Below are 9199 nucleotides of genomic sequence, written 5' to 3' on the forward strand. Positions count from 1 at the left end.
TGATGGGTGGGGAATTATAGAACTTTCAGTATGGGAAAATCGAGGAAAATCAACTTACTTAAGAGTGGTAGAAGTAGCAGATCGAGCTATTTCTCTACAATTATTAGCCACTGCCAGTCTGGATCTATTATGTGTGTGTCTGTGTACTGTCCATTAATTACTCGTGGTTTATACAGGTGATTACGGTACAAGATTGCAGCATGACTGAACTGTTTTGTTTTTGAAGATAAAAGATATACTCCCCCCCCCGTGTTTTCCTAGGTAGTTTCCCTAGACCCTAGACAGAATGCTGCTGGTATAAAGCGACCTACAAACCACGTGCAAGCTCACTCACAACTGCGAGGCGAATCATAAATAAATTTTGATCACAATGTCTATGTCATCAATTGCTCGGGAGCTAGACAAAAGTTATGTGGAAGGACTTTTGAGTGGAGATCAAAGCTATTCTGGCTTACCTTCTTCGACAATCCAATTGCTGGAAAACAGCAGCCCAATTTACAAAGACATTTGCCACACAGTAAATGAAAGGCTGTTGCGTTGTGTACACTCCTTTCATATGTCGTCAGTTGAAATTGTAAGTGAAGCTTATTCTTGCTCTAGAACTTTTCGTTCTGAGCTTTCCAAGTCCTCCCCGCTTCCGAGACCTCATCTTCTTTTCCATGGTACAAAGAGTTCCAACCATAATTCAATTTTCAATAAGGGATTCTCCTTAAGTTCTGATCATTATGGAGACACAGACGAGGGATATATTGGGAAAGGTGTTTATCTTTCACCACTGCCAGAATATTCTGCTGCTTACATCAAAGAAACAGCTGGTATAAGGCGCTATGATTACAGGGAACCAGTAGAATTAGGTGTCACCTGCCAGGTACTCGGCTGTATTGCATTAGTAGGAAGGACACGGCAGCTTCATCAGAGAGATTATGGCACAGAAATCGAGGGTAATCTGGAGTCACGTTGGGCCTGGGTGAGCTCTAGTGGTAATGTAACAACTGTTACAACTGACTATTTTGCACAAGAGTTTGTCATCAAAACCCCGGCTTGTGTTTACCCAAGGTTTAGAATCTCTCTCAAGCGTGTCAGCAAGGAGCTGGTTTGGTTCGACTCCAATATTGCTAACAAAGAAAACGATTGCTATTTGGCTACATTAAGAAGCCAATCAAACATCAGTGTCTATGCTACTAGAAGGAGTCAGAATGCTGTGTCTGCTCTCAAAAAGAAGAAAGTGGGAACAGAATACAGACTAGTTACAGCTGGTCATGGTGGAGAGGATCTAGTTCGTGATGTGCGTGCAGCTGGTGTTCATTGTCATGTTCTTGTATTCTGTCGATCAGTTGATTATCACAAGCAGTGGGCAAAGAAGTTTTCTAATGTGCAAGTGACTGCTTCACAAGCTGAGTTTATGAGATTTGCTACATGGAAGTAAATAATGTACTGTGGATTGTGTCTATGTGCCCAGTACTGCTAAAGTTATGCTTTTGTTTCAATTGTTTGTGTAATATTGTGCTGTTTGTAACTGGATTTTAGATTGATTATTAAAAAGTGCTGTTTGTTTAAATAGTTAGATATAAATTGAATATAAATTTGTCTGTCAGTCATGCAACGTTTAATGTTCATATAGATCTACAATTGTGTCAAACTGCTCTTCAGTGTAGAAGAACAGGTTGATTGTCTTATTGATCATGCTACTGACAGTAATATGCTGGGTAGAACTTATGGTGGCTGGGAGGCATGGGTATAACATTATTACACAATGATATGCATGCACAGACTATGATTATGCATGTCCTACAAATTATGAACAGGTTATTCATAATAGGTTATTAAACGTTAATAACATTAATAATTAATTAATAATAATAATAATTAGTAATTACAGACTGATAGGTGTGGAGCAAATTTAATTTAATTTGCTGCAACTTGTAAACAACAATATGGACGTTTCAAGCTTTCTGATGCATATGATCCCTTGTTCTCTCCTTGTGCTTTACATTCTCGTCACAGTTCGTACGGTGGTGACTGTAACTCAGGATTACGACACGCCAGTGCCTATTCCAGCACTACTGGCTGGTCTTCTAAAAGGAAATGTACGTCCTTCGTTGTTGCTATCATTCAATATTTGGTTGCTATTGAGTTTTTTGGCCCTTGTACTCTTTTATGGTTTGCCTCTAAAAGCTTACTACAAAAGAATATGCCAAAAGCTCTCCGTTGTAAGTATTCTCAGCACATTTGCTGTTGTTATGTATGAGACTTCAGTGTTTTGTTTCATGTACCAGACCTATGCTGTAAATCTGGTTTCCAACATCATATTTGTGCCTTTTGTTTCACTACTTCTACATTCAGTCTGTCAATTGTATATCTTGTCATTGAATGCTTGGATCGGTTTTTTTACAAATTCCCACATTATAGCGAGCATCTGGTTTAACTACGTCATGATGTATCATATCATTTGTATGATTGTTACATGTGCTAATACAACTCCAACAACCACATCATCCATAATGGCACTATTTGCTATTGCCGGATTATGCTACCGTCTCTGGGCTGCTGCTAAATATACCGACTTGCTGGAAAGAAAGCGTAAAATCCAGAAGTCGCTGTCTGGTGAATCATTTGACACTGACAGATCTAAGGGCGGTGGTGATAGTGCTGTAGTTGCAACTGGTAACAAGCTCAGTAAGCATTTCTACAAAGATGGAAGTAACAGTGATTCATATCTTACCGAAAGTAAAGAAGAAATGCATTATGATAAATCTAAATGTGGAGGATGCGTCATATCGGTCATACCATTAGACTATCAAAGTTTACGACGTTTATTGACTTGTGCAAATTTTTATTCTTACTTCCTACTTGCTTTTGTTAGTTTGCTCACTTACTTAGCATCGTGCTATATTATATTATATTTGATTTCATTGATAAATATTAATGATTATGTTTATCAGATCATTAATTTTGCTACCAACAGTATTTATTCACAATCACATACAAACTTTTAAAAATCTATTTTAAATTTGCCATTGTCATTATATTCCTGTCACTTTATTATTTATTATTATATCAAGGAAGTTTTTAGCCAGTATATTTTTATTTTTGTCAATTATTTTGTTATGTTCATAATCATACTCAAAGTTCTGCAACACCCACGCATTTCATGGGCGTGGAGACAATGGGCGTTACCATCTGATTTTGCTTGCCATCTCAAGCTCGATCTTAAAAGATGAATCTTTTCGAAGTACAACGTCTGCTTGAAAGATGGCCTTCATTACGTGGTGGTCAGGTATAAAAAGAGTGCAATGGTAGCCATTTTGTTATTCTTTTAGGATTTAAGAACACTTTTCATGAAGTTTGATTCCATTGATGGAGTCTGGATTATACCAGGACATGTTTTCATCTCCTACAAGAAAGGTATGATCACTTGACAATCACGTGACATGCATCTCCTTTTTGCTAGATGATTTGCATAGCTTGGTACAGTGTTTCAGTCAGCTACCTCTCAAAGTGGGTGGAGTAGGGGGAGGAGCTTCACCTACCAGTACTGGTAGCTGTGAAATTCCAATGACTTCGAGAGTCATTGAAATACTCAGTATTAGAAAAGACGCCATTTTAATTGTGAGGAATTTAAGCCTCCAATAGCTGGCAGCGAATAACATACATTATAGGTTGAGGAGAATGGCAGGTTACTACCGCTTTCATATAATACTGATAATGGCTGGGGACCTCCAGAGAGAGAGGAAGAGGAGGAGGGAGGAGAAGCAGCTGGACAATTGTTTGTTGGTAGAGGTGACATAGTCGGCGTTTGTCTCTGTACAACTGGAAAAAACAATAAATTGATTTATTGTCTGAAAGAGAACGAAGAAGGTCAAGATGAATGGTGTCACTCTATCTATACTACACAATTCAGCTTTGGTAAGGGAAGGAAAGAGAGGGGGGGAAGGAGGTCATGTAACTGAATAATTAGACCATTATTCCTTCATTATTGTGTACATGTATCATATTGTATATGTATTTTTCTTTCAGATGGCGGAATTAAGGATTTATCTGATTGTAGCCAGCTGCTTTCCCAGTCTCCAAAGATGTGCTTTTATCCGGTACAAAATGGCGTCTGGTTGATCCCTGCCTCTGGGTCACTCTCTCCTCCTAACCTAATGCTCTACTGGGACTACATACAAGTAAGTAATGTGTAGAAACAAAACTCCGTATGTATGGATTTTATTTTAAATAATGTGAATATTTTATTAATTATTGAAGACTTTAGTTTGGAGTGGGTGGAGTTTTATAGAGACATCTGGTCAATTAAAAGATTTTAAAATGATTACAAGGCGGACAGTCAGCGCCTGGAGCAAGGTAAAGAAAACAACACTCTCCATATTTTAATCTTACTTCTCTCTTCTCTCTCCTTGATAAGGAGGAGTCTAGCCGTGAGTTAGCAGTATCATTTACTGTTCACCCAGTTACACAACTACTCCTTTGTCTAACTAGCACTGGCTATGTGTATGAAGTATCAGAAAAAGACGGTAATAGCATGGTTATTTAATTATTTGTTATTATTATTATTATTATTATCATCACCATAGGTTCTAGGAGTGTCTTTGTCGAGTTACTTGATTTCATGGTACGATATCCGTCAGTGAAGTTCTGGTACTCATCGACCACACCCACTGATCACGAGCTATTTATTCTTCATACTTATATCGGAATATGTCTCAAGGGGGAACTAAGGTAAAGATTATCCTCTTATCACTTTAATTTACATGTACATGTACCTTTTCTCTCTCTCTTTCTCTCTCTCCCCCCCCCCCCCTCATTCTCTCCCCTCTCTCTCTCTCTCCCCTCTCTCTCTCTCTCCCCCAGGTTGTATGATAGGTCTACTGGTGAGTTTATTTGGGAATGTGATGATCTTGATCATCCAACGACACGTCTTGTATCAAGTTCGTTCGTTGGATCACCACTGACACCAATCACACTCTGGAATCAGAGCGGGATTTACATGCTAAGAGTAATTCAGTCCATCATTAGCACCTTCTTTATTTCTTTTATAAATTACTTAGTGCCGGAAGGTAGTGGATCACGCTGTGTTGTTTGTGGATGGCCTTTTCCCCATAGCAACCAATGCAGATGAGGTTAGCATACATTATTATTATTATTATTATTATTGTTGTTGTTGTTGTTGTTATTATTGTTATATTTAATGTAAATGATGATTAATGTGTAAGGGATATTTAATGTAATGGACTTGATGTTTTTAGACGACTCCAGGTGAGTTTCTAGAAGAAGGCGAGACAGTAGCAGCTGAATTATGTTTCGTGTGGGGACTGGATATGCTGGCATCACAATACACGGTGAAACAAGTCCACAAACTATTGAAGGTAAGAGACATGATGGGACATACAGTTACTGTTACTGGAAAAATACATGTTTTACCTTACTGTAGGAGAGATCTAGTAACAGAGTAGTGCACCTTCCAGAGAGAGTAAGTTACTTATGAATGAAAGAATTGGAGTATAGTATTATTAACTCATCCTTCTTCCTCTTAGTTGTTAAAGTTGCTCACTGCTCTGTCAGCTCGTAGTCCTCTCATTTGTGTAGCATTACTAACTCAAGTCAGCCATCACTTTAAATTATCATTTATTATGTATATATGCTGTATATGTATATGTATACATGTATAGTATCCACTGTATCGTGGTTTGCTGACTAATCTTATAACTCGGTATTTAGCAGAAACTGATAATAATGATGCCGTTAAGTCACCATTGGCTATACAAACTAGTAAGTGTCAAGCTATTATTATTATTATTATTATTATTTATTATTATTTATTTATTATTAATTACTATTACTATATAGTACCTCTCTTAAAGCAATATTTAACCCTTTCACAACAGTATGAGGATCTTCTAACCATGCCTACTTCACCCGTGAGCTATGAATATTAATGAATAGTTATTATTTATTTATTGACCAATAGTCAGTTGGCATTCCTTCAGTGAAGGATAGGGTAGTGGAAATATTGAAGTGTTCACAGCAATCAACTTTAAAGCATGACCCTACTGGTATAAGTGTTTATCATACTGGATCCTATTCTATTCTCCTTTCATTTTGTAGTAAAGCTAAAAGCTGAATTAACATATTACAGTCACACAGACCCCATGAGCACTTTGTCAGGAATTAAAGATTTCATGAAGATACCTACAACATTTGGTAACTTTTAAATATAATGTGCTAGCTGACCTTTTTCTCTATTGTATCTTTTATACGTATTGCAGCTGATAAGAGGAAACAGGTTAATGTCTCTGAATTCGATTACAATTGGAGGAACTTGTTAGCTTCAGAAGTACCCGAGAAAATTCCTGACAAATCACTTAAAGTACAATTAAAGTTTTACTCACTTCATTTTTTAACCCTCTCTCTTTCTCAGCCTGCTAGCCCGATTGTTAATATACCGATATTTGAATTAACCGTTCAGCTTCTTTATTCGCATCAACCTGACGACCTCGTTCACTTTGTTACATTTGTACATCAAGCAAGAGAAGCACAACTGACTAGCGACTTAACTTACAGTCGACAATGCAAAAAAGTAAGAGAGAATAAACTAAAATGGAGGGTATTTTGGAATAATTATCTCTATTTAAGGGTCACTTTTATCAAAGAGCATTAGATGTTATTACTCCTCCAACTAGTACAGCGTCTTCTGATAAAGTATTTGCTTATTGCCAGCTGCTATTATCAAGGTGATGGAGCCATCATAATTTATAATTATGGTACATTTATTAATAGTGATTGTGCTAGTGCAGAGATCAAGGCTCTGTCACTATTACTGGAGCATAAGGAATGGCCCCATGTCATTGACATGCTTAATGAAGTGTACAGCAAGGTTAATAGGGGTGGGTGGAGACATGCTTGATAGACCACACCTTTCTTTATTTAGGTTCAACCATCAGTTCAATCAGCGTTATTCTACAATACGCTGCTTCACATGTCAAAGGAAGGCATTCTTTCTCAGTATATTACTACACTTTGGCCTTTTTTGCCTGATGCATTTAGGTGCCCATTAACTATAATATTGGTTAATTAATCATTTATTTATTAACTACAGTGTGCATAGTTTTATTGATATATTGAAATGTGGAGATACTGTAGGAGCTAGTCATGCTTTGTCAGAAGGAGGAGGAGGTAAGTTGATTTTTAAAATTGTGCATTAGAGGAAAAATTGATTTTTAGGTGATCAAATATGTGTAAAAGATGAAGACACCAATCAATTAAAAGTAATGATACACGAATCTTTTACATTTGATGTCTCTAATCTCCCCACTTCCTCTATTTTCTAGTTGGAGAATATCATACCGTATATATTGCAGCTGCTATCAAGATAGTATTGATTAATATATGAGTGACAGGCTGGACGGTGCTGTATATCTAATACCTTTATAATAATTGTTTTTAATTACATTTAATTTATCTCTTATTTGATGGTGGATATGATTGATGCAAAGAATAAGATTTTTATAACCTAGAATCAAGAATCACATCCGCATTTTATATTTTCTGATACATATTGATGTCCTGATGTTGTGTAGCAAATTTGAGCTGATTCTGACAAATATTTTTTGAGTTACAAACAAGTTACGACCATTTTTTAAATCGGCCAATTTTCAAAAAATGCCCAAGGCTATAGTCCATGGTTTTTTCCAAAAAATGGCCGAAAAATCACCCTATCTTTTTATTACATTTTCTGATACATATTGTTGTCCTGATGCTGTGTAGCAAGTTTGAGCTAACTCCGACAAATATTTTTTGAGTTACAACCATTTTTTAAAATCGGCCAATTTTCAAAAAATGCCCAAGGCTATAGTCCATGGTTTTTTCCAAAAAATGGCCAAAAAATCACCCCATTTTTTTATTACATTTTCTGATGCATATTGTTGCCCTAATGCTGTGTAGCAAGTTTGAGCTGATTCCGACAAATATTTTTTGAGTTATGACCATTTTTTAAAATCGGCCAATTTTCAAAAAATGCCCAAGACTATAGTCCATAGTTTTTTCCAAAAAATGGCCAAAAAATCACCCCATTTTTTTATTACATTTTCTGATGCATATTGTTGCCCTAATGCTGTGTAGCAAGTTTGAGCTGATTCCGACAAATATTTTTTGAGTTATGACCATTTTTTAAAATCGGCCAATTTTCAAAAAATGCCCAAGGCTATAGTCCATGGTTTTTTCCAAAAAATGGCCAAAAAATCATCCCAAATTTTTATTACATTTTCTGATACATATTGTTGTCCTGATGCTGTGTATCAAGTTTGAGCTGATTCTGACAAATATTTTTCAAGTTATACTTAATTAAAAGTCCTATGTCAATACATTATATATCTAGAAACTCTATTCATGTGTTTGGAAATAAGAATATTCATAAAATTAAATACTAAGTTTGGGTGTGCCTCCTTGTCTAATAATGTTAGCAGTTTTAGCTGTTGGATTGTTCCTATTGGGACTAGCATCAGGTGGTTCACCTAATGCTAATCTACCTCATATTGTCATGATGCTTGTTGATGACTGGGGCTGGGCTAATGTCGGATATCATCGGAATCCACCAACACGTGAAGTTGTTACACCAAATATTGATGGATTGGTTAAACAAGGTCTGGAACTCAATCAGCATTATGTCTATCAGGTTTGCTCTCCTTCTCGCTCATCATTAATCAGTGGAAGATTACCAATACATGTTAATGATTTGAATGTGGATCCAGATCATTATAATCCTGATGATCTAGTTTCAGGATATGCAGGTATTCCACGTAACATGACTGGTATTGCAGAGAAGATGAGAGGAGCTGGTTATGCTACACATCAAGTAGGCAAATGGGATGCTGGAATGGCAACACCAGACCACACACCAAAAGGACGAGGATTTGATACCTCATTTGGTTACTTTCATCATGCTAACGATTATTATAATGAAACAATTGGAGTTTGCAATAGAACTCCAATAGTTGATCTATGGGACACAGATAAACCTGCTCATGGTATCAATGGTACTGGACCTGATAATTATGAAGAAGGATTGTTTAAGGAGAGACTTCTTAATATTGTAAGCAAGCATGATCCTAGTACACCTCTCTTCCTGTATTATGCTCCACATATTGTGCATAAGCCTTTACAAGTTCCCGGATAAATACTTGAATAAATTTAGTTTTATTGA

General features: G+C 36.5%; 2 protein-coding genes across 2 annotated transcripts; both read left to right on the plus strand.

Moving 5' to 3' along the window:
• Positions 1–3166: 3166 nt before the first annotated feature.
• Positions 3167–7513, plus strand: LOC109582486 (uncharacterized). Its single transcript, XM_019997213.1, has 25 exons — positions 3167–3277; positions 3321–3405; positions 3452–3609; positions 3660–3906; positions 4018–4169; positions 4249–4344; positions 4406–4514; positions 4575–4719; positions 4852–4996; positions 5049–5120; positions 5247–5366; positions 5432–5470; positions 5535–5600; positions 5670–5769; positions 5848–5918; positions 5969–6053; positions 6106–6201; positions 6267–6367; positions 6419–6577; positions 6634–6731; positions 6778–6874; positions 6929–7044; positions 7097–7173; positions 7222–7265; positions 7329–7513. Exons 1-25 carry the CDS (start codon positions 3218–3220, stop codon positions 7371–7373), a joined length of 2583 nt encoding a protein of 860 aa, XP_019852772.1. The 5' UTR covers positions 3167–3217; the 3' UTR covers positions 7374–7513.
• Positions 7514–8434: 921 nt separating this feature from the next.
• On the plus strand, positions 8435–9193 carry LOC109581915 (arylsulfatase J-like). The gene has a single exon (XM_019996403.1). The coding sequence runs from the start codon at positions 8453–8455 to the stop codon at positions 9170–9172; it is 720 nt and encodes a 239-aa protein (XP_019851962.1). The 5' UTR covers positions 8435–8452; the 3' UTR covers positions 9173–9193.
• Positions 9194–9199: the final 6 nt, after the last annotated feature.

The sequence above is a fragment of the Amphimedon queenslandica genome, unplaced genomic scaffold (genome assembly GCF_000090795.2).
Source record: "Amphimedon queenslandica unplaced genomic scaffold, v1.1 AMPQUscaffold_13519, whole genome shotgun sequence".
Taxonomy (NCBI): Eukaryota; Metazoa; Porifera; class Demospongiae; order Haplosclerida; family Niphatidae; genus Amphimedon; species Amphimedon queenslandica.

Bases quoted from the DNA above. Each gene is read 5' to 3' on its own strand.
- LOC109582486 (XM_019997213.1), top strand. From the start codon at position 3,218: ATGAATCTTTTCGAAGTACAACGTCTGCTTGAAAGATGGCCTTCATTA. The intron at 3,610-3,659 runs GTGAGGAATTTA...CATACATTATAG, and splicing joins GAAAAGACGCCATTTTAATT to GTTGAGGAGAATGGCAGGTT. The intron at 4,515-4,574 runs GTAATAGCATGG...TCATCACCATAG, and splicing joins TGAAGTATCAGAAAAAGACG to GTTCTAGGAGTGTCTTTGTC.
- LOC109581915 (XM_019996403.1), top strand. From the start codon at position 8,453: ATGTTAGCAGTTTTAGCTGTTGGATTGTTCCTATTGGGACTAGCATCA.